Here is a 24,771-nt window from a genome sequence, read left to right as displayed (position 1 = left end):
AAGCCATGGGAGAAGGAAAGGGGCACATGAAAGGAAGGAAGGAAGGAAGGAAGGAAGGAAGGAAGGAAGGAAGGAAGGAAGGAAGGAAGGAAGGAAGGTTGGTTCTCATTACTGGTCAGAATGGTGACTTCTTTGCTGCTCCTAAAATCTAGGTGATTCTCTACTCATCGTGTAGATGGGGAATGAGGTCACAATGAAGCTGAACTTTCCTTGGTCAGACTGTGCTTCTTTGTGGGACCCAAAGAGATCTCAGAGTCATCTTCACTCAAAGCAATTGAGCTCCAGGATATATCATGAAAGGAAGCCCCTTATGGTATAGAAAACCTAAGGTCGGTGTAGAACCATGGACTCCAAGATAGAGGGACCCCTGCAAACACAGGAGATAGGTATGGTATTCAAGGTAAATATAAACAAATCTATGAACGCACACACAAGCATCCAAAGAAACACAGAGAATAAAGACTTAGTAATGTAAGGTGGATAATCGTTCACATATATTTAATGCAAAAGCATTTCCTTCTGCTTAACCAACTGAGCCACCCAGGTGCCCGGAAGCATTTCCTTCTGAATGTAAATCGTTAGAGGCAAGGGAACAGTCATCTTTAATTGAAATATGGGATATCCTCTGTTGGATACAGAGGAATTGAAGACCTTAATTAGTCTCTTCCTTTGTGAATTTGATACTCATGGAGAGAGAGAGAAAAGGAGGGAGGGAGGAATAGAGTCCATTTCTGAGTTCCCTGAAGCTGTGAAAGTATCAGAATTACAGAAATGAGTAAATACAAAGAACAGCAGGTTTACCAGGGACTAAAGAATTTAGGAACTAAAAACAGAATGGAAGAAAAAGATCTGGATGTCTTAGTGGATTATACTCAGCAAAGCGATTGTGAAGTAATTCTGTCACTAGAATTATACATAAGCGTAGAATGTTGGGCAAGGAAGTGGAGATGTCTTCCTTCTGCTACCCTCAGGTGCGGGTCTTTCACAGGGTTGTGATACACTAAGCACCCAGCTGTAGGTTTAGCCAGGTCATCCATCCAATTGCCCATGTGATGATACCACCAAGACTTCTAACAAGCATCTCAAACTTAACCTGCCCCAAACCCAATTCCCTAATATTATGCATTGAATCTGAGTTTCCCCATCTCAGTAAAATCTTACCAGCTCTAATTTCAAAATATATCTAGAATCTTGCTATTGTTTGTCACACTGGTCCTAATCACCATCATCACCTGACTGTTATTGCAAAAGCTTTCCGACTGTTTTGTTTTCCCTTCTCGAACTTTGCCCCATCTTCAGCATATTTCTACCGTGGTAGCCATAGAAATCCTATCTAAAATAAGTCAGATTATGTTACTCTTCTGCTCAAAAACTTTCCTGAGTAACTTTGGGCAGTTCCCATAAGTAAAATTACTGACTATCCTTTCTTAGGCCCAATTTCCTCATCTGAAAAATCAAGGTATTAGTACCTACCTCATAGGGTTCCTGTGAAAAGTGCACAAGATTGTGCTTTTAAAATACTCAGGCCAGATTTCTTGTCTATCTTTCTCACACTGGTAGCCTTCACATCCAAACATCTGGCATATAGTAGGTGCCTGGTGAACATCTGCTGGGTGGTTGAAGGAATAGAACCACTCAGTAAACATCAGCTATTATTTGCCCCTACAATTTCACTTCTGAGAATTTACCCTATAGATATGCATGTGTGCAAAGGTATATGTGTGTTTATTTCTCACATTGCTCATTTAAAAAAAAATCCAAATTTCCATAAATAGGGGACTGATTATAATTGAATGATAAATTGATACAATGGAATATTATGCAGTCATTAAAGTAAAAAAGATGGAGATACATATACTGATATGAAACAATGCCCTAAAAAATATTGATGTCACAAAAAGCAAGCTGCAAAACAGTACAAATAGTATGATCATAATTTTAAAAGGATAGAAATATATACGTTTTTTATTAAAACATTTTTTTAATGTTTATTTTTGACAGACAGAGACAGAGCATGAGTGGCAGAGGGGGAGAGAGAGAGGGAGACACAGAATCTGAAGCAGGCTCTGGGTTCTGCTCTGTCAGCACAGGGTCCAATGCAGGGCTCGAACCCATGAACTGTGAGGTCATGACCTGAGCTGAAGTTGGATGGATGCTCAACTGACTGAGCCACCCAGACGCCCCAATATATATGTTTTTTTAAAAAAGTTTTTTTAATGTTTTATTTCTTTCTGAGAGAGAGAGAGAGAGACAGAGAGAGACAGCGTGAGCAGGGGATGGTCAGAGAGAGGAGACACAGAGTCCGAAGCAGGCTCCAGAATCTGAGCTGGCAGTCAGCACAAAGCCTGATGCGGGACTTGAACTCATGAACCGTGAGATCATGACGTGAACTGAAGTCAGATGCTTAACTGACTGAGCCACCCAGGCGCCCCGCAACATATATGCTTTCTAAAAGTCTAGAAGGATACACAGGAAACCTTCAGTAGCTACCCCAGGCAAATCAGTCTATAGGATGAAGAAGGACTAAAGAATTGTGGGGACTTTGTTCACATCACACTCTTATTCTGCTTGGATATTTTTGCATGTGCATGTATGTATCATACCTATAATAAAAAACTATTTTTAAAACTAGCAAAATAGGGCCCCTAGGAGAGTATCAGGAACACTAGAGGGGAGAAGGAAGGAGAGAAACAGGAAAATAAGGCATATGATGTTGAATAGTATCCTCCCAAATTCATATCGACCCAGAACTTCAGTATGTGACCTTATTTGGAATTAGGATCTTTGGCGAGATAATTAAGAGGTGGTCACACTGTACTGGTATGGGCTCTAATCCAGTGACTGCTGTCCTTATAATACACACACACACACACACACACACACACACACACACACGGAAGAATGCCATGTGAAGATGGAGGCGGGCATTGGAGTGATGCTGTGAAAGGCAAGAATGGCCAGCACCCACCAGAGGCTGGAAAAGGCAAGGAAGGATCCCCACTAAAGCCTTCAGACAGAGCATAGCCCTGCTGATGCACTGGTTTCAGACTTCTAGCCCCCAGAACTATGAGAATAAATTTCTGCTGTGTGAGACCACTAGTTTGTGGTACTTCATAACAGCAGCCCTCAGAAATAATAGAAGGGGGGTAGGGTGGAGGCCAAGAGGCAGAGAAGGCTAATGGGCTCCGAGGGGCCGTTGTGAGGACTAAGTAGTTAATCAGATGTGTTCACTAAACCAGAATTTATGCAGTGCTTGCTCCATCCCATGTTTTATAAAAGGAACTAAGAAAGCTCTTTCTCCCCCAGCCTGTGTTGTTCCATTAGTACTGGGGTGTGGATATTTCTGCCCAGTTGCCTCTAGGTTTCCAGACTTGGTGGAGTGGGTTGCAAAGTGTCTCCCTGCAGGCTCTTCCACTGGAAGCTTGTGGGGAGAGGGGTACTCTTGGGCAGGGGGCCCTGGCTTATTATCTCAGCAGCTACAGGGGTTGAGCCAACAAACTCTGGCTCCTGCCGGGGCGGGCCCCTGCTGTCTGCTTTCCAACTGGGTGTCTGCTCTTTGCTCTCTGATTCCCCCTCCTGTTTGGCCCTCTGGCCCCTGCCGGCTGGGTCACTGCCCCCTGGTATCCTCACTCTGAAGCCAGCAACCGTGCTGGGCCATTCACAGGCATAGCCTAGTGGGGGTGGGGGACAGATGTTAGTTCCTTGCCCCTCCCCAAAACACACACATATGCTCAATGTATACCAGTGTCCTGGGAAGGGGTCCAGGCAGAGAGAGTAATGGGAGGCTGCAGGCTCTAAGGGGATGTAAATGGACTGGGCGATGTGTGTGCGTGCGTACATGTGTGTGCGCGCGCGCATGTGCACACATGCACATACTGGGAAGACAGACAGTGGCGGTAATCGGTGTGAGATGTGGGAGTGGGGGGTTGTCCTCAGACTACCCTCCTGGGCAATTACATGCCAGCAGCTTCATCCACTACCAGCTGTCATGCAGGATTTGGACCACCAAGAAGCCTCCCATACAGTCCCCAGGTTGGTTGCTGAAAATTCCCAGCCACATTCTCTGGCCTATGTGCTGGCACGAGGCCAAATAAGTTGGCCTGGGGTAACTACTCTCTCCCTCAACACACACACACACACACACACACATACACACACACACACACACTTCCTCCTAGATACAATAACCCTGTCAGAACAAACTTCTTTCTCCACAGGCTCAACTTTCCCCATCCTCTCTGCCTGCTGCTACTCTCTCTTCTTGTCTGCTAACTTCCAAACCTCCCTTTCTCTTCCTTACCTTACACTTCCCTTTTAAAGTACAGACTATAGGGGTGCCTGGGTGGCTCAGTCAGTTGAGAGTTTGACTTCAGCTCATGATCTTAGGGTTTATGAGTTTGAGCCCCACCTTGGGCTCTGTGCTGTCAGCTCAGAGACTGCTTTGGATTTTTTGTCCCCTCTCTCTCTGCCCCTCCCCCCTCTCAGAAATGAATAAACATTAAAAAAAAATAAAGTGCAAACTGTATTGCTGATAAGACTCTGGAAAAGAAGTAGTCATCTGACACAGTAGAAGGGATGGGCCCAGAACTCAACTCTGATTCTTTCTTCAGCCTAAGGTGGAAACTTATAAATCAATTGACAGGACCCCTAGACATATAAATCAATGGAATGGACCCCTAGACAAGGGCCCTGTGATTACAGTGCACATACTCAGAGTGTTTTAGGCTCTACACAAGCACCCACAATTTACAAGTCAGGAAATGGGGATAGATGCAGTGAGTTATTTACTCTCCCTACATAAGAGGTAGAAGCCAGAGTTTGGTATTTTGTGGGAGGGGAGGGGCGGCCAGTGAGGAGACAAATAGGCAAACTTCTTCTAGGATGGCCTCTGGGAACAGCCCAGAGAAAAGTTGAACTTGAAAACGTGCAGGACCAGTTTTCAGGCCGCTCCACTTACTTTAAGGAAAGAAATGAGGGGAAAGAGTGGGCTGCAGAACTGGAAGCTGTGACCCCTGCTGGGCCTTCTATGTCTTCTCTCTGCCCCACCCTCCACCAGACTCAGGGCTCTAGGAACACTCGGGCAGGGGAAGGGAACTTAGACTTGGGAGGTATTTGTTCTCCAGTATACCCCCAGTTGAGTATCTACCAGCTTTTGTCATTAGGTCTGAGTTGGTTTAATGGGAGACTATTCTGAAGATAAAGAGAATACAAAGCACGGAAAGGCCAGAGAGAAACAAGAAGAAAGGTGGGGATAGGAAAAAGAATGTACCACGAAGGGGTGGGGTGTAGAAGAGGAACAGGAGAGTCAGGCCAGGAGAGTCCCGGAAAGGAGAGTGGCCCCACTGTTTGTCAAACCTCCAAATCAGGATGACAGGGATTAGGAAGCATCCTCACCCATGGGCTGAATTGTTGCCTCTGCTCAGGGAACCCTGAGCAAATACGCCCTGATCCCCACATAAAGGGCCAATTAACTGTGCCGTCTCTGGGAACAAATCCGTTAACAGGGTGACAAGCCCCTAGACGCTGGCAGGCACTGTGTTTGCGAGAGAGGCCGACAGGGAGCAAATCAGGGGATTAGGATGGAGCAGGAGCCACATGGTGGGATGCAGTTTCCTGTCTGTTGCTACCCTCCACACCCCACAGCAGGGCCAGGTGCCAGGACCCTGGATTTCTGTCCTGCTTTAGCCCTAGTGTGAGGGAACCTGGGTGACCCCAGTCAGCAGGAGGTAGAGCAGGGAGCTGCAGATGAAAATCTGAAGCACCAGAGCAGAGAAAATAGTACAATTTTTCCTTAACAGATGAGGAAATTAAAGTTCAGAGCGGCGATGTCTTCTAATTGGCAAATATGGGATTGGAACGCATTTCTGGGCTGGTCATTCCTGAGCAGATTAATTTCTGGTGAAGGAAACCTATCCCTTAGAATCCTTCTTACCTGAAAGCAGCCTGGCCCTGGGGTAAGGGACAGACGTCAAATCCCATCTTTTAGTATCCTGGTGCTTTAGAGAGAATGTGTCGCCACCCCCTCTCTCATCTCTACCCCAACTCATTAGACTTATAGTCTTCAGGTTTAAACCGTTTGTGGGGCGTCAGACCCCAAGTTCAGCACAGGCAGAGGAGGTGCTGAAAGAACAGCTCCCAGGGCGCTGCCTTCCACAGTGCTATCTCTGCCCCCAACCTCCCCTTTCCTCTTCCCCCTCCCCAGCACTTTTGCTTCCGGCTTTGCTAAATTCCCGGTAAAGCTGACTCGAGTGGATAGGAAGACACCCAAACATCGGTTAGTTGGTTAGCAAGCGTGTGGACTGAGCGTGTGGACTGACAGTCAAAAGTCTCTGGTTCACCTGAGCGCTGCCTGCCCAAATACTCCAACTCTTGAATGTGCTTACTGTGGGCTCTACGATCAGATAGCAGCCACCTCTCTGGATCTGGACCTTTTCATCTAGCGCCTCCCAGGTCAGAAGCAACCACCCCACTAAGGTGATCTCATCATACAGAAACTGATGACTGAGCTAGAACCCCACCGCTCAGCCATCAACACGATGTTGCTCCAGATAGGAAGTGCCGGGTCTCCCCTTGACACCCTAATGCTATCTCCAGCCTAGGAAAGTGAACCAGTGAGTGTGTGTGTACATGCGCCAGTGGACGGGTGGGTGGATGGGCGGTGGGGGACTCGATCTTCAGGTAAAAAGAACTGCAGAAATCTCATAAGCAGTCTGGACGGAGGAGAGGGTATCATGGTTTCTCCCCACTGCTCCCCGTGGGAAGGACACACCGATATCGGATTTGAATGAATTTGCATGAGTTTTGCGTCAACCCCTTCTCTTTTCTTGCACTAGCCTTTACGGGAACAATGTTGCTCTCCTTTGTCTTTGTCCTGGACTATCTAGTTCCTTCAGTCTCCTCAAGAAGGTAAAACAATTTAACAGACAATGTCAGAGCACAGTAATGTAAAAGTATGCAAATAGATGCCAGAGGTATGCATACAGATGCTAAATGCCTGGGTTTCCTTGGGCTCTCCCCCTTCAGTTTTATTCTTGTCCTGAGTCTCCTGCAGGAAGTACTAGATTAGAGCGTCTGGAGCAGGATTCCGGTTCAAGACTCGGCACTTTGTCCCCTGGCCTCTCAGCTGCAAAACGGGCGACTGCGGGGTAAAGGCGTGGAAATGCCATGCAATTATCGTCCCCCTGCGTCCCCCCCCCCCCCCGCCCGTAACTACTGCTCCAAACCAGCACAGTGTCCAGCGCTTCGCTGCTAAGACGCGGGACTTGGGAGGAAATGAATGCCAGGGCTTCGATAGCTAGAGGAGTGTTCCTGCTCTTTTTACTAAGGGCGGGTAAAAGAGAGTTGGGATTCTTGTTTTAAAGTCAGTCAGAAGGGCAGAATCCGACAGAGCCTCACCCCTCATCTTGGCTGCCCTGAGAAAGGAGGAAACTCTCCTGCGGTGTCCAGAACCCCACCCGGGACACGGGGCGCGGGGCGGGGACTCCAACTCGCGCGCTACGCAACTCTAGTCTCTGGCCCTGCTAGTGGCCATCGGGGTGGGGATGGGAGGGTGGAGGGAGGCGGATTAATCCCTTAATTACGCTGTGATCGGCGTGGCACCTGCTTTCCGCCCGCCCAGCTCCCGGGGGACCCCGGCACTGGGGGGTGGAGAGAAGGACGAGCGAAGGAGGAGGGCGCGCGGAGGCACGCACCGTACCCAGGCGCGCCGGCGGGAGAGCGGCACCGTGGCTGGGGCAGTGCGCAGAGGCTGCCGAGGGGCTTACGGCTCCCGGCCCGCGGGTCTCAGACCCAGGGGCTGGGCCCCGAGCCCCCCGCCCCGGTCCCGGCTGGGTCGCGCCATGCTGCGCTACCTGCTCAAAACACTGCTGCAGATGAACTTGTTCGCGGACTCCCTGGCGGGGGACATTTCCAACTCCAGTGACCTGCTCTTCGGTTTCAACTCCACGGTAGCGGCGCTCAACCACAGCCTGCTGCCCCCCGGCGATCCCTCTTTCAACGGTAAGACCTTGCCCCGTGGGGACGTCGGATCAAGGGATGGAGTAAGGTGGGAGGGCGTCGTGGAAGGGGAGGCCAAAGCGCTCCTGCCACAGTACCTGGGACCTAGCGGCGCCTCCTAGCGCCTCCTCGGGGTTGGGGACCAAGGATAATTTGGAGCTTCTAGCACCTGAGTGGAGGTATCGGCGGAAGATCAAGGGCTTGGGAGGAGATGGCTGCTGAGTCCGTTGCTCCCCACCTGCCCCACCGATCGCCACTGCCACCCCATGGGGGGGGGGCGGGGCGAACCGTGGCTGGTGACCGCCAAGTACGGAGCTGAGAGTGGCTGGGACCCACTGCAGGGAGGGCAGAGGAGGGAACGCGGTGACCAAGCCGCCCCACTCAGCGACCCACCCAGGTAGCAAGTTTTCCTTCGAGACCCTAGGTTTTCCAAGAGCTCACTTAGGATTAGGGTGAGGAAGCTAAAATGTTGGATGTGTTTACTACAGAGGGCGACGGACGCTGAAGCCGTTTTAGGGAAACTCAGAAGTTTGCCGCTCAGAGGTGGAGCTCACCGCGGCCCACCCCGCAGAACGGCGGCGGGCTGGCTGCGCCGGCGGCGATGTCGTTACCGCTAATTACGGTGATTAATAAATGACTGAGACAGCGCGCTCGCCGCTAGCGCGGCGTGGAGGCGGCCGGAGTCGATCTCCGAGAGTCTGGGGAGAGGCCCGATCGCGCCCCCTTCCGGCCCGATCGCGCCCCCTTCCGGCCGTGTCGAGAATTCCCCGCTTTCCCGGACTTCCTGGCCGGTGATTCCCCCCGTGGTTCCTCCCCAGTCCCCATCCCTTGACATCCACCCACTCGAATCCAGGGGCAGCAAGGTCCTGGAAAGTCGAAGATGACGATAAAGGAGACCAGGACAACGTGTATGGCTTGTGTGTGGGGTACTCCAGGTGCTGGGGGAGGAGCCCCAGAGCTCCATTAGCATGATCATTAGCTATTCATTAGCTGCTGTCGGAGCATCTCCTGAGACCGGGAATGACAGGGAAGAAATTCCAGGGAAAGGGCGCCGGCAGCTGTGTCTACAGGAATTAGGGGGAAAGGGCCGACCAGAAGGGTGTGGTGTGTACACGAGGGAGCAGGAACGAAGAAAGTCGGAAATGAGCCAGAGGTCTCCACGTTCCTGACCCGCTGTAGATTCCCAGGAGGTTAAGCACAGACCCAGACACACCTCCGCCCCCCTCCCCGCCCCCCAAAGCTCTTACAGAATGTTTCCATCATACACTGTCTCATTCAAGCTGGAGAATGTAAGGAGGGTAGAGAAGGCACTGATGGCCACATTTTGCAAGTGAGGAAACAAATTTAGAAAAGATGAAAAGTACCCCAGTGGTCACAGAAGTAATGTAAAGCTTAGCAATAACAAACCTATTTCCATTACACTCTAATAATTTGTGAAAGGGAAGAAAGGAATATTGGGGCCTGCTAGAATCGGAGTTAGGTAGAGACTATAGTAGCCAAGATAAGGTAAGGTGGGCTAGGGAGGGAGAGCCCTCAAGTAATCACAGAATTGCCATATATAGTGAGCCCTCCCTCAATTGCTTTACATATATTATGGTCTGAAGACAACCCTGCCACTACTCCACATTTAAAATAAATAAACTGAGACTCAAACAAGCTCATCAATTTGCCCAAGTTCTTGCAGCTAGGAAGTGTCAAATCTGAGATCCCAGCCCTGCTTGGTTCCAGGACGACCCCTGAGTCTTCACCGCAGTCGTGTCCCTCAGGATGGAGGTCTGCCTAAACTGGACTGGGATGAGATGTGGGGGAAGAGATGACCGAGAAGCAGAGATTTCCATTTGGAAGGAAGGAAATGGAGAAAAATTACTCCCCTCCCTAAGTAGGAGGGACACTAATCTGGTTCTAGCCAGTTAACTAAACTCTCCCCGGGACAGTACCAGCATGGGGCAACCCCTCTCCGGCCTAGTCTCCATACGAACTTCTCAGACTAGGGGTGGGGAAATGAAACCCACTCTCACCCCAAACGCGGAGCTAGAGGTCCCTGCGGATTTGGGAACAGTGGGAGGGGTGAGGGCGGGGAAGGGTAAGGGAGAGAATAGAAGCGGGGACGGGGGGGGGGGGGGGGGGGGGGGGTAGTCCTGGTTATCGGAGGACACCAGATTACGTGAGGCAGCAGCGGCGCCTACTGGCCGCCATGGGTTACAAATCCACTTCCGACGAAGCTGAAGTGTCTGAGCCTAATGGATTCCAGGATCCTGGATCCCAAAGCATGTGCAGAGGATGAAGCCAGCAGAAGTCTGCAGGCCAAGTGAAAGGCAGGAAGAGAACATCTACGTGAAAGGATCTGATGAAACAAAGGAAGGAGAGGAATCCCCTTCCCAGTGGTTCTTAGCCTCTCTAAGTCACATCAACCGAGAGAATAATCTGTTGAAAACTTTGCACCTCTTAGAAAGGGAGCCGTTACTAACATTTCCACGACCATTTTCATTCAAGTCCTGTGATTTTTCAGGTTCTTCCAAGCATGATTTTCTAGGGTGTCAATAAGAGGGGCACCTGGCTGACTTAGTTGGGAGAGCACATGACTCTTGGTCTCAGGGTTGTGAGTTGGAGCCCCATATTGGGCATTGAGCTTATGTAATAAAAAACCTTTTTTTTTAAAGAAATGAAAAAAGAAGAAGGGCTCCATGTCCATTCATGGGCTCCAGGTTAAGAACCCCTTCTAGTCCAGGCTGTAGTTGGATCACTGTCGTGATCCTTTCCTAAGGGAGGGATTCGAGTCTCCTCCACATTCTCCATTTTTCTGGCCCCGTGACCATGCAGAGGCCAAGGACCGAGTGTTGGCTCTGGTGAACCGCTTCAGAGAGCAAGAACAATCTGAAAACCAGCGGGGGCGGAGACTGAATACCAGTGGGCTGGAGGGGCAACCCAGACTTGGCCCTGTCACTTAACCTTGGCCAGAGAGAAGACTAGTGTCTGTCTTTAGGCAGCCTAGAATGCCCGCTTAGGAGTTGGTGTCCTGATTCCTCTACTGATCTGCCTGTTTGTAAGGAGTATCCTCTCCAGCCCAAGAACGTGGTGGTGTCTTCCCAGAGGAGATAATGGACCCTACAGAGAAAGGGGGGACAGGGTGGGCAGGTGTGATTGTTTTTCTCTGTGGAGCCTCAATCTTTCCCCTAATTTCCCGGTCTAAATGCTCTGTGCCAACATCCCTACTCTCAGTGTCAAGGGTGGAGCCGGAGGATGCGATGCCGCGCATCGTGGAGCAGCCGCCGGATCTGTTGGTCTCCAGAGGCGAGCCCGCTACGCTGCCCTGCCGCGCGGAAGGCCGGCCGCGGCCCAACATCGAGTGGTACAAGAATGGGGCGCGAGTGGCCACCGCGCGAGAGGACCCGCGCGCGCACCGCCTGCTGCTGCCCAGCGGCGCCCTCTTCTTCCCGCGCATCGTTCACGGGCGCCGCGCGCGGCCCGACGAGGGTGTCTACACCTGCGTGGCGCGCAACTACCTGGGGGCAGCGGCTAGTAGAAATGCCTCGCTAGAAGTGGCGGGTGAGAGTCCACACTGTGCGCTGGTTGCTTCCACAGCCTAGGGGGAGGCGGGAAGGGAGGCACACCAGATAACCCGATCCAGAACCAACCCGGATCTCAGCCCCTTCAGCATCTTCTTTGGGAGACCTTGATCTTTGGTCTCTAACATCCATGCCTGGGCAGGAGGGAGGAAGTGGTCCTGGTATTTTCGCCCCTGGGCAAGAGTTCTGGTCTGCGGCGATACACCCCTCCCCCAAAACACTTGCTTTGTGTCTTAACCCAGTTACTCCTGTTTATTCCCTTGGTCATTCATTCCATCTCATTGTCTCTGTCTCTGTCCTTGCCTGTCTGTCTCTACAGTCCTCCGTGATGATTTCCGGCAGCCTCCTGGAAACGTGGTGGTGGCAGTGGGGGAGCCAGCGGTAATGGAATGCGTGCCCCCCCGTGGCCACCCGGAGCCTTCTGTGTCTTGGAAGAAGGACAGTGCAATAATCAAGGAGGAGGAGGGAAGGATCACGGTGAGGAGGGGTGCCCTGGCTGCGGTCTGACTAGGGGCCGGGGCCAGAGCCAGAGCCATGATGAGGGGCGGGGCCACGGGTTAGGGGGCTGGGCATATCTCAAAGGAGGAAGTCGTGAATTTCAGGGTCTTGGAGGAGGGAGGAATAATGTCTTAGGTGTGATAAGGCAGGAGATTTAAGGTCAGAGCGTTAGCTGACCAGACACTGAAAGCCAGCTATTAAGTAAGGGATCCAAGTTAAGGATGGATAGGACAGAACTGATATAAGTTAGGCGGGGAGCAAGATGCCCCAAGCACTCGTGGGAGGTGGTTTGGGCTGGGGGAAGAAATATAGACCTGAGCCCCACCTTGGGCAAATCACTTAAGGATTCCTTATCTGGTGAGTCAACTTTACTGGTTTTTATTGGCTTACTAGGAGGATCAAATAAATAAATATGCTTTGAAGGCTACAAAAGACCAAAGTTACCATTGTTTTTTTTTTTTTTTTAAATGTTTTATTTATTTCCAGGAGAGAGAGAGAGACAGCGTGAGCAGGGGAGGGTCAGAGAGAGAGGGAGTCACAGACTGAAACAGGCTCCAGGCTCTGAGCTGGCAGTCAGCACAGAGCCCGACGCGCAGGAATCGCGAGATCATGACCTAAGTGAAAGTCGGACGCCCAACCGACTAAGCCACCCAGGCGCCCCCAAAGTTACCATTGTTACTCTGCAGATTCGTGGAGGGAAGCTGATGATGTCACATACACTCAAGAGTGATGCAGGGATGTACGTGTGTGTGGCCTCCAACATGGCAGGAGAACGAGAGAGTGGGGCAGCCGAACTCGTGGTACTGGGTAGGCACAGGGACTTTGGGAATTATGGGGTGTGCAGCCTGGGCAGTACAAAGCTGTGTGATCCCCTCACTCCTGACCCACAGAGCGACCCTCATTCCTGCGTAGACCGGTGAATCAGGTGGTCCTGGCAGATGCCCCCGTGGATTTCCCATGTGAGGTGCAGGGAGATCCCCCACCTCGTCTACGCTGGCGCAAGGAAGATGGGGAACTGCCCACAGGCAGGTGAGAAGCCCCCTCCTCCTGCCTGTAAGGAGACCCAACCAGCTCAAGAGCACACCCTGCCCTACAGAAGGGGAAGGCAGACACCCTCTTACTTGACGAGAAATCTGTTTCCCCTCCCTCTCCCGTCCCCATCTCCTTTTATGGGTCCGTGGGTACCAGCCTCTGGCCCTGTTGAAGCCTAACTTGTCTTTATGTACCCTGATCCTGGTGTCTGTCTGGGGGAGAGAGAAGGGGTCTGTAGCTGTCGCCAACCCAGCCTGGGGGTGGGGAGTGGAGCAGGTATGAGATCCGGAGTGACCACAGCCTTTGGATCGGGCGTGTGAGTGCCGACGATGAGGGGACGTACACCTGTGTGGCTGAGAACAGCGTGGGCCGCGCTGAAGCATCGGGCTCCCTCAGTGTTCATGGTGAGGGCCTGCCTGGGCTGCCAGAAGCAGGGATGAAATGAGGGACCAAGGAGGATGGGGTTAGGAGGAGAATGGGGGGACAAAGGACAAAATGGGAGATATGATGGTGGTGGTGGGGTGCCTCTTGACACTTCTAGGAGAGAAAGGAGGTGAGAGCAAGAGATGGATATCTGCTTTTACTTAAGCCAAGCTTGGGCTTCTCTCTCCTGTTCCCTCAGTCTCCCTTCTGAGTACTCTGACTCCCTGTTCCTTTATGCCCCTCCCCCTTCCCAGTCCCTCCCCAGCTGGTGACCCAGCCCCGGGACCAGATGGCAGCTCCTGGAGAGAGCGTGGCTTTCCAATGCGAGACCAAAGGGAACCCCCCACCTGCCATCTTCTGGCAGAAGGAGGGAAGTCAAGTAGGTGGCCAGCTGCGGGGTGGGCCTTCCCACAATCTTCTCCTCTGGGTCTTAGCCTCCCTCCTTCTATATTCCCTGCAAACTTCTCTCTGTTTTACGTTTGGTCCTCCCAGAAACCCTGGCAAGTTATTTGGGTGGGTCTAATGAGATAATGAATAAAAAAGGCCTAGAGCATACTGAACACTTAAAAAAATAATATGTTTAGGTGAAAGGAAATAGTCCTGTATGGTAATTCCTTGGAGAATCCTTCTATTTTAGGCAAGGCTGTCCTGAAGATGTAGCAAATCCACTTCGATCCCTTCTCTCCCAGACAGCTGGGGCCTGGGCTTTAATATGCTGGTCTGGAAAGTGTGGACTGTACCAAAGCTGCTCAGGGTACAGCATTACTTGCTCATCTGTTTACAAGGGACTTCCATCAGGGGGAGCTCACAGGCACCCCTCTCCAGCCTTAGCCAACAAACTGCTGAATACACAACAGGAAGAATATTAACTGAAGTTACAACATGAGTAGTGCCCACTAGGGGAAAGGTGGGCATTTTTGCTCCTAGGAAACAGGGTCAGTAGAATAAAATAAGTCTTCCTAACTCCACCCCCGTGGAAAAGCAGCTCTCCCACTACCTCATTTCAAATCCACAGCCACGATTTTCCAACATCTTCTCTAGCATCTGGGATTGCTGTATTTTAACTAGATTCTTTTTTTTTAATGTTTTATTTATTTCTAGGAGAGAGAGAGAGAGAGAGAGAGAGAGAGAGAGACAGCATGAGCAGGTGAGGGTCAGAGAGATTGTGTTACATATTCTGAAACAGGCTCCAGGCTCTGAGCTGGCAGTCAGCACAGAGCCCGACGCGGGGCTCGAACCCACGAACCGCGAGATCATGACCTGAGCGAAAGTCGGACGCTTAACCGACTAAGCCACCCAGGCGCCCCTTAACTAGATTCTTAAATGAATAAAAATGCTGGTGGTAGTAGAGGGTGGGAGTAGCTATCCATCAGGAGATCAGCCTGGTGCCATTTACCTGTGACCCAACCACCTTCCCTACCTTCCATGCATCTACATAACATAAAATGTTAAAGCCAGAAAGAAGAGGAAAGTATTTGACATTTATCATGCAATGTATTAAGCGATTTTCATAATGGTGACTCATTTAATCGTCATGACTATCCTCTAAGAGACAAATGTGTAGAAATTGGGGCCCATGAAGGTTAAATAGCTTGCTCAGAGCTTCCCAACTAGTAATCACAGAGCTGGGAAGTGCACCCCAAAATCATCTAATAGAATTTCCACATTTTTGTGAGCTGATCTAACTAGTTTGCCCAAGGTCATATAACTGGCTGGGGACCGAGTATGAATGAACTAGAACCTTAGGGATTCTCTGAACTCTGGGGTTTGATGGGAATGGGATCTTTCTGCCAGCTGCCTGTTCATTCCCTATCTTGGCTCCTTGCTTTGCCCACAGGTCCTGCTCTTCCCCAATCAACCACTTCAGCCCAAGGGGCGCTTCTCAGTCTCTCCCAGAGGCCATCTCAACATCACTGATGTGCAGAGTGGGGACGCCGGCTACTACGTGTGTCAGGCTGTTAGTGTGGCTGGCAGCGTCCTGGCCAAGGCCCAGCTGGAGGTGAAAGGAGGTAGGTACTCATGGATATAGGCCTGGACTTGGGCCAGGAAGGAAATAATGGCTTAAAGACACCTTTTTTTCTTGGATTTTATACAATATGTCTGCAAGGGGAGAGGCCTGAGACATGGCCTTGAAGTTTGGAAATCAGCTACGGAAGCCAGTAATAGATGGCTGGTTCGAGGCAGGGACTACAGATGGTTACCGAAGCCCATCCAGTCTCCAGGGGAAGGAGGGCTGAAGGAGCAGAGAAGGAGGATAAGGGGCTGGTTTCCTGAACCCAGGATCCTCTCCTAAGGTGCCCAAGTTCTTCCTCTTTCAGCCTCCTTCTTGGACGGGCTGCCTCCCATCATCCTCCAGGGACCAGCCAATCAGACGCTGGCACTTGGCTCCTCTGTGTGGCTGCCATGCAGAGTGACTGGGAACCCTCAACCTAGCATCCAGTGGAAGAAGGATGGGCAGTGGCTGCAGGGGGGTGACCTCCAGCTCAACCTAATGGCCAATGGTACCCTGTACATCGCCAGGGTGCAGGTGAGTCTCACCCCTGGGCTCTGGCTCTGAGTAACTGAGAATGGCCACGCAGTCCACACGCCCAAATCTCGGAAGTACCCTCTGGGACTGACTCCACTGCCACTCCTCTGCTTAGACCGCCCAAAGAGTACAATGCCCTCCCCACCCTTCTGTACACCCACCACCGTCCCCTCGTCCTACCTTGATCCACTCTGTTTGCCAGTCCTCTACTCTCTCCTGCAGGAGATGGACATGGGTTTCTACAGCTGTGTGGCCAAGAGCTCTGCAGGGGAGGCCACATGGAGTAGCTGGCTTAGGAGGCGGGGTGAGTTTTGTTTGTCCCTTTGCTTTGCCAGCCCCTTCATCCTTGCTTCCAAGGTAGTCAGTACCTCGCGATCCCCAGGACTGATTTATCTTCCAAATGCCATGGCCATGGTGGTGGTGAGGAGCTTGACACAAGTGATGCCCTTGGGAGGCAGACGTGAGCGTGGGTCAGTTTACTAACCACGCCCCCCTCTCCACCGTTACCGCTGCCACGGCTCCACAGCTTCTCTGGGAAGAAGGCGGGTGACAGGGGCCCATCCCTTTCCCATCCTTCTACTTAACAATTATCTCTTCACTGCAGAAGACTGGGGAGTCTCATCAGAGCCCCCTACAGAGCCCAGTACCCCCCCAGGGCCTCCCTCTCGGCCACTGGTCACTGAGATCACCAAGAACAGCATTACCCTGACCTGGAAGCCCAACCTGCAGGCGGGGGCCACGGTCACCTCTTATGTGATAGAAGCCTTCAGGTACGGAGAAAGTTTTGAATGCAACACTGGAAAGTTGAAAGAAGGGAATCTTAAGTCCTCAGGGTCTTTGCTATGGTGGAGAGAGTTTTGCCAGTTCCCTCTCCCAGGGGCAGGAGACAGTAGGGGACCATAGAGAACGGAGGAGAGGGAGTAGACAGTTTGGGGGTCCCCGAGCACAGACAACTCTGTCGCCCCATTCCTGTTGCAGCCAAGCAGCTGGCAATACGTGGCGGACAGTGGCAGATGGTGTGCAGCTGGAGACGCACACTGTCAGCGGTCTGCAGCCCAACACCATCTATCTGTTCCTGGTACGAGCTGTGGGAGCCTGGGGCCTCAGTGAGCCCAGCCCCGTTTCTGAGCCTGTCCGCACCCGGGGTGAGTAGGGCCAGAGTCCCTGGCTCATGGCTATGACGTGAAACGCTGCAGAGCTTGCCTCCCGCCAAACCATGGGAGCAGGGCCGCTCCCTCCTGCTGTGTCAGATCTCTACTGCGGCCCAGCTTGAAGTAGGTCAGGCCTCCCTTGCATCTAGGGAACAAGAGAAGAGGGGAGAGAGGGAAATTGAGTCATCCTGGTGGCCCTGCACTTCTGAGCCTTTTACCCACAGATAACATAGCTTATGAGGACTCGAAGGGACCTTGGAGAGTTCATCTTCATGTTAGAGATGAGGAACTGAGGTCTTTCAAGGCGACATATATGGTTATGCAGAAAGTAGATTCACATTAGCTGGCCCACCATTCACACCCAGGCCCACCTCTGGAAGCCATTCCCCTGACCGGCCCCCTCCTGATGCCAGGCTGTGCTCTGGAGTACTGAGGACAGTCTGTGGGGACAGGGAAGAGGTAGGATGGACACAAGCACACTTTCAGTCTGACTCTGTCCTTGGCGGCTCCTGCTGAGGGGGGCCTTTTGGTCAACAGACAGCAACCCATCCAGGCCAGTGGAGGACCCATGGAGAGGCCAGCGGGGACTGGCTGAAGTGGCCGTGCGTATGCAGGAGCCCACAGTCCTTGGGCCCCGGACCTTGCAGGTGTCCTGGACTGTGAGTAGGGCATGGGGATGAGGTTAAGGGCAGGGATGATGATGGGGGCTGTAGGGATCTCCAAGAATGGGTACGGGAGAGTGGGAAGTGAGGGGCTGGGGAGGACAAGGTGAGTGGAGGAGGGACAGGACCTAGAGGACTTGTATGGCCCTTGCCGCTCCTGGTATGCTTTGTCCTGTCTCCTATAGGTAGATGGCCCAGTCCAGCTGGTGCAAGGTTTCCGAGTGTCTTGGAGGGTAGCAGGCCCTGATGGGGGACTCTGGACAGTACTGGACCTACAGTCCCCAAGCCAGCAAAGTACTGTGCTAAGAGGACTCCCCCCAGGGACCCAAATTCAGATCAAGGTGCAAGCACAAGGCCAGGAGGGGCTGGGGCCCGAAAGTCCCTTTGTGACCAGAAGCATTCCTGAGGAGGGTAAGGGAGGTGTTGCACAAAGCTGATGAACAGACAACAGGAAATAGGGAGTGGGGGAGGATAAAGGTGTGCAGGGGAAGAGCAAGGGGACTTGTGGGAAGAAGGGATACCTCCATTCCCTATGGTGTCAGACCTGGGAGGGGGCAGGTTGGGGCAGGGAGGGTGGCTGGCATGACTGTGTCTTTCTCACTATGCTCCACCTTGGCCCAGCCCCCAGTGGTCCCCCCCAGGGAGTGACAGTCACCCTGGGGGGTGAAGGCAACAGCAGTGTCACAGTGTCCTGGGAACCTCCACTCCCTTCCCAGCAAAATGGGGTCATCAAGGAATACCAGGTACAGGGTTCAAGAAGCGACTGCAGACGGGAGGGAGAGGGAGGACCTAGGGGCTAGGGTTAGGGAGAAGGAAACCCAGGACTGGCTTTGGGGTTGAAGATGAGATTGGAGGAAAGGAAAGAGGTTTCAGAGTATTCCCTCTGGGGCCGAACGATGCCTGGCTAAGCCCCCTCTACCATTCAGAGCGTCAAGTCTCCACGTGAGGCCCGATCCCATTTCAGACTCTCCAAACCTGGGTCTCGCCTCCCCAGATCTGGTGCCTGGGCAATGACAGCCGCTTCCACCTCAACCGGTCTGCGGCAGGCTGGGCACGCTCCGCGGTGCTGCGGGGACTGCTGCCCGGTGTTCTCTACCGGACCCAGGTCGCGGCGGCCACCAGCGTGGGCGTGGGCGTGGCCAGTGCCCCGGTGTCGGTGCAACTGCGTGAGTCCGGGGGTGGGGGTGGGCAGGCCGCGCCGGGGAACTGAAGTGGCGTCCTAGGGTAGCTGTGCCTGCGGGGTCAGGGACGACCCCTTCCTCGCTCCCGGTTTTCCAGGCCCCTCGTCCCCTCACCTCTCTGACCCCCACAGCTTCCCCGCCGGGACTGGAGCCCGGGCTCGAGGTGGGCCCGGGGCTGGCGGAGCGGCTGGCGAGGGTGCTGCGGGAGCCTGCCTTCCTCTCGGGCAGCGGGGCCGCGTGCGGGGCGCTGCTGCTCGGGCTCTGCGGCGTCCTCTACCGGCGCCGGAGGCAGCGCAAGGAGCTCAGTCACTACACTGGTGAGCCGGGCCTGTGGGGCGGCGCGGGCAGAGGGGCGCACTTGGGCGTTGGGAAGATCCACAGGAGGGCTTCGGGGTGGGCGGGGCCTGGAGATCCAGAGCCCCGACCCCCGACCCTCTCACCCCTCAGGGAGGGAGGCAGGCGGGACCGGAGGGGCTCACCGCTCGGTGAGTGGGGGCAGGGTCAGAAGGGGGGGTCGCCCCCACAGCTAGGCCCCTTGCAGAGGGGCAGGGTACGTAAAGGTGGGGCAGGGAGCCAACGCAACGCCGGGAACGGGCGGGGTCCGAAGGGGACCGGACCAAAGTCTGGGGAGAGGGGTAAAATCTTCCCCTAAGATCCCTCTATAGGAGTTCGGGCTTTGCCATCAGCCTCTGTATAGAAGGGGCAGTTCTGGAGAGGGGGAAAACTCACTTCCGGAAGGGCGGGCCCTGGCGGCAGGTGGGTGGCCAGGATCCTGGAGGTTAAATTGTGGGGCGGGGTCTGGGTGGGTGGAAAGGTGGGGCCCGCTGAAAGGGGCTACTCGATTTCTGCTGCGTCCTGGTAATCTCTGGAGAGATTCTGAGGTCTTTTAGGTCAGGGGGCCCCAATCTTGGCTACACATAGGAATCACTTGGGAACTTTAGAAAAATACTGATGCTTGAGTCCCACTCCTAGAAATTCTGATGAAATTGGTCCAGGGTACAGGCTGAGTGGTGGAATTGGGACCAGGGCCAAGAAGGGGACAAGAATGTGAGTATTTCTGACCCTTTCTCCATTTACCCTCCTTCTTCTCCCATGGATTCCTTTTCGGAAGCTTCCTTTGCCTACACACCTGCAGGTAAGCTATCTCTGCTCTAGTGGGGTTCAGACCCCAAGTACGGGCCCTTCTCTCACTCAGTGCCCCCCTCCTCTTCCCCAGTGTCCTTCCCACACTCAGAGGGCCTTTCTGGAGCCAGTTCCAGGTAATCCTCTTAATTCATCTCTCAAGGATAATCCCCTCCATCAAGAGACTATTCTCCTTCCAACCCAGGCCTCCGTGCCTCCCCATGGTGTCTCCCACCTGTCACCCCCCCAATTCACCATCACTGCCCTACAACTCCTGGTTACCCTTACATTTGCTGGCCTGTTGGGGCTCTGGGTCCCCAGTGTTCCACGTGCTTTCCCTCAGGCCACCCATGGGCCTTGGCCCCGCCCCCTACCCATGGCTCGCAGACTCGTGGCCCCACCCATCTCGAAGCCCCTCAGCCCAGGAGCCCAGGGGAAGCTGCTGCCCCAGCAATCCTGACCCAGACGACAGATACTACAATGGTGAGGAGTTCTAATTCTCTCAGGGGCACACCTGCCCCCAACACCCTTCTCTCCTCTCAACCTACTGGGGCAAACTGAAGGGAGCCGAGGATTGCCAGTCTTCCCGAGGTTGGTCAGTCCTTGGGGAGGATATGAATTGGGGGAGCTTCGCTCCTGCCTAACCTTCACCCTGGTTTGGGAAGTAAGGTTTGGGTGGGGGGAGAAGTTGTTCCGGCGGGAACTCCTTTTGCCCTCCATTCTCCTGTTGTCCGCTATTTTTCTGTCTCCGCCCCCTGCCCCTTGCCTCTCCCCCTGGCCTCCCTCTCTCTCCTCCTCAGAAGCGGGAATCTCCCTGTACCTGGCTCAGACGGCCCGGGGCACCGCCGCCCCTACTGAGGGTCCTGTCTACAGCACCATCGACCCAGCTGGGGAGGAGCTGCAGACCTTCCACGGGGGGTTCCCCCCAAATCCCTCAGGGGATCCAGGCACCTGGAGCCAGTATGCTCCTCCAGAATGGAGCCAGGGGGACAGCGGTATGACTCTAGCTCCTAACACCCCCATTTTAGCTCTGAGCAGAGTATCCCCAAAGGATATCCTCTCCCCTTCCCCTCTGGCACCTAGCCCAGCATTTTCTTCTGACATTTCTCTCTGCCTCTTACCTCAGTGTGTCCCCCTCCCTTCTCAGGAGCCAGGGGAGGCAAAGTAAAGCTTCTGGGAAAGCCTGTGCAGATGCCCTCTCTCAACTGGCCAGAAGCCCTGCCTCCACCTCCCCCTTCCTGTGAACTGAGCTGCCTCGAGGGGCCTGAGGAGGAGCTGGAGGGCGGGTAAGGATGCACCCTGCTGCAGATGCCCTATACAGATGGGACCGAAGGGCCTCCTGCAGGGGGAGGGCAGGTGTGCCGGGAGAGTGAGGGAAGAGGGCAACAGGAAGGTATGGAAGGTATGGAAGCTACTCAGTCACTCCTATTTGCCCCCAGCTCAGAGCCAGAAGAGTGGTGTCCACCAATGCCTGAGAGAAGCCACCTGGCAGAGCCCAGCTCCAGTGGAGGGTGCTTGGTCCCTCCATCCCAAGGGGAAGCCCCGTCTCCCACATCTTCCTATGGACAGCAGTCCACGGCCACTCTTACCCCCTCACCTCCTGACCCTCCCCAGCCCCCCACTGACATCCCCCATCTCCACCAGATGCCCAGGTAGGGAGGTATATAATGTCTTGCACATTATAGGCCCTGGGTACATACCTATTGAGTGGATGATTGGATGGATAGATGAATGGATGGATGGGTGAATCTGGGGCACAGAGGTCTCATGGCCACGTCAGAGTGTGCGATTTGGAAGGAACGGGGAGGCTGGCAATGTCTCTCACTCCCTTCAGACTGTTTCTCCACTGGAGTGGTTCTGCAAGCTTTTCAAGCATTTCAAAGACATGGCTCTCTTCACACTTCACTAGCTGGGGAACCTTGTTGGGAGCAGGCTGTGCCTTATTCAGCTGAGTGCCTAGCACAGTGCCTGGCACGTAGTCAGCACTTGGTGTCTGTCCAGTGAACAAATGCTGAGGCCTCATGTCATTGCAGGAGGGTGCCCCTTGGGCCAAGTTCCCCTCTCAGTGTATCCCAGCCCACTCTGAGTAGCCATGAAGGGAGGCCTGCTGGCCTGGGTGCTGGAGCCACAGCCTCCCATCACCTCAGCCCCAGCCCTGTCCCTAGCACAGCCAGCAGTGCCCCAGGTGAGTCTGCAGAAGCCTTAACCCGTCCCCACCTCTCCATACCCTTCTGAAGCTTCCTTCTTCTTCACCCTGAAGCCTGTTTCCCGATCCTCTGTCTTACTGGCTCTTCAGGGAGAACCCGGCAGGTGCCTGGGGAGATGACTCCTCCACTTCAAGCGCCCCGTGCCCGAACCCGGAAACCCAAGGCTGTTCCCTACCGACGGGAGCACAGTCCTGGGGGTGAGGGTGCCGTGGGCCTGAGAGATGGTGAAAGTAGGGGGAACAGGCAGGAAACCAAGGGTGAGCTCTGCTCGGGTGGGGGGTGGTGCTGGAGGAGGAAGCAGGTGAACCCAAATCTTGGGCTGCTCAGTCGTAGCCTCCTGGTGCCAGGGAGTAGGAGTGGGAGGAAGACTGGTGTGGGGAGGAGCGGGAGGCTCTGCTGAAGACAGGTCTCTCCCCAGACTTGCCCCCGCCACCCTTGCCGCCACCAGAGGAAGAGGCAAGCTGGGCCTTAGGGCTGAGGGGAGCAGGCAGCACATCCTCCTTGGAAAGGGAACGGGAGCGCAGCAGGGAGAGGAGGATGGTGCAGGTCGGGCCCCTGGGGCCCCAGCGGGGTCCTCACCTGGATGGTAAGGACGGCCAGGGAAGGCCAGAGGGTCACTGTACACAAGAAGGGGGGGGGGGGCTGAAGGCTAATAGTGTAGTACAGCCATGAAGGACTGATGTTCACCCCAGCTCACCCCTCATCTGCAGTGGGTTTGTGTGCTTGATCCAAACCTATGCATGTCTCTGTAGCGCTCTCTGGGACACATGCCCTCAAGTTCCCAAGCTGTATAAATCCCAGGACTGAAGCCCAGACGAGACAAGAGTGGGGCTGGGTGTTTTGTCTTTCCTTTCCCGAGGCTCTCTCTGTCCAGGAGCTCCCTCTGGGTTTCTGAGTGGGTGTTATGTCAAGGCCACGTGCTGGGCGGTGTGTCTCCTCAGCCCCCACCACGGCCTGAGCCGTCTGTACTCACCCTCCACTCTCCTTCTAGAGCTGGAATTGCGGTCAGTGGGGCGCAGTGGGCGAACAGTGATGTTCTGCTCTCCGCCCCGGCCTGGTGGCCCTTCTCTCTTGTGCTGCAGAAGAAGCCTGGCTCCCTTACAGCCGACCCAGCTTCCTGTCCCGGGGCCAGGGCACCAGTACCTGTTCCACAGCTGGCAGCAACTCCTCCAGAGGCTCCGGCAGCTCTCGAGGCTCCCGGGGCCCTGGCCGGAGCCGGAGCCGGAGCCAAAGGCCAGGACAGAAACGTGGACAGGTGGGGGCTGGGGTAGGCAAACAATGGGAGACTACAACTAGGCCAGGCGAGCCAAGGGGTGAGTGGAAGCAGGAGAGAAGGGCTGTCTGAGCAAGTGTCAAAAAGGAGGGGACCCAGTGGGTGAGGGGGAAGGGAGGGGTCATGGAGAATAGGTAACAAAGGGTGAAGACAAGGTGATAAGTGGAGGAGCCTGGGCTCCCCAGAGGAGAGTGGGTTCAGGAGAAGGGCTGAGGAGAAGAGGCATGTTCCCTCCTATAGTCTGTTTGCCCGGGCCTACGGCCTTGCAAACTAGCCTCTTTCTCTCTCTAGGAGCCAAGATGACCCTGGATGAGGAAGGATATCAGGAGTTCCATGGGGAAGGGCTTGTCCCTGGGCTGGGAGCCTTGGATGGGAGCCTCTCCCCCTGGTAAATGGGGGTGAGCAGAGAGGAGCAGGGGTGCCCTCTTTCCTCCTGGCAATGATGCTTAAAAGCCAGAGAGCCAGCTCTTCCCTTCCCGCCTCTTTCTACCTGAAACTCATCTGTAAAAGGGACAAATAAAGAGTCTGATCAGAGCCCTGAGCCCTGCTTGTCTGGTTTCATGCGGGACGTGGGGAAGAAAGGGGCTGTGAAACAGTGTAGATCAAAGCACTCCCTTGAAGTTCTCCTGTCAAAAGCACCAGCTGAGGACAGGGGCTAAGAGATGCTGGCCTGGCCTGCCTCCTGAAAGAGCTGAAGCCCCCTCTCTCCCCAGTTAAAACCAGAGGCACTTGGGGACGCCTGGGTGGCTCAGTCGGTTAAGCGTCCGACTTCAGCTCAGGTCAGAATCTTGCGGTTTGAGTTTGAGCCCCATGTTGGGCTCTGTGCTTACAGCTCAGAGCCTGGATCCTCTTTCAGATTCTGTGTTTCCCCCTCTCTCTGCCCTTCCCATGCTCATGCTCTGTCTCTCTCAATAATAAATAAAATATTTAAATAAAAAAACAACCAGAGGGACTTTCCAAATAACCAGCAATGAGAAATTTGTCCCATCTTCAGACAGCCAAGCCAGGCCCTTGGCACCCTCCTCTGGGGTCTATCTCCTCTCTTGCCCCTCACAATAATAATGGAAAGGAGTTAATGGGGGAAACCCCAGCCAAGAAGGAAAAACAGCCTTTTTTCAGGCTCCCCAACCCCCC

The 24,771-nt window shown here is 53.9% G+C and overlaps 1 protein-coding gene across 2 annotated transcripts; it reads left to right on the top strand.

Annotated features, from left to right (window-relative positions):
* The first annotated feature begins 7,650 nt into the window (after window positions 1-7,650).
* ROBO3 (roundabout guidance receptor 3) lies at window positions 7,651-24,177 on the top strand. 2 transcript variants are annotated; one of them, XM_039250223.1, is made up of 28 exons: window positions 7,651-7,998; window positions 11,215-11,541; window positions 11,881-12,038; window positions 12,746-12,866; window positions 12,950-13,088; window positions 13,368-13,495; window positions 13,769-13,893; window positions 15,352-15,523; window positions 15,833-16,041; window positions 16,264-16,345; window positions 16,646-16,811; window positions 17,020-17,186; window positions 17,730-17,851; window positions 18,040-18,265; window positions 18,476-18,597; window positions 18,849-19,020; window positions 19,167-19,352; window positions 20,147-20,170; window positions 20,252-20,294; window positions 20,501-20,640; window positions 20,958-21,152; window positions 21,305-21,443; window positions 21,597-21,809; window positions 22,191-22,342; window positions 22,454-22,621; window positions 22,783-22,950; window positions 23,447-23,619; window positions 23,929-24,177. In XM_039250223.1, the coding sequence occupies exons 1-28, from the start codon at window positions 7,839-7,841 to the stop codon at window positions 23,938-23,940; spliced, it is 4,209 nt and encodes a 1,402-aa protein (XP_039106154.1). In that variant the 5' UTR covers window positions 7,651-7,838; the 3' UTR covers window positions 23,941-24,177. The 2 variants fall into 2 exon arrangements, with proteins under 2 accessions (XP_039106154.1, XP_039106155.1); XM_039250224.1 differs by having other exon boundaries at window positions 7,652-7,998; window positions 22,454-22,561.
* The last annotated feature ends 594 nt before the right edge of the window (window positions 24,178-24,771 follow it).

Source organism: Hyaena hyaena, unplaced genomic scaffold (assembly GCF_003009895.1).
Source record: "Hyaena hyaena isolate Hyena2069 unplaced genomic scaffold, ASM300989v1 scaffold_364, whole genome shotgun sequence".
Lineage (NCBI taxonomy): Eukaryota > Metazoa > Chordata > Mammalia > Carnivora > Hyaenidae > Hyaena > Hyaena hyaena.
Note: the sequence above shows the minus strand (reverse complement) of the source record. Positions and strands in the feature narration are given on the sequence as shown.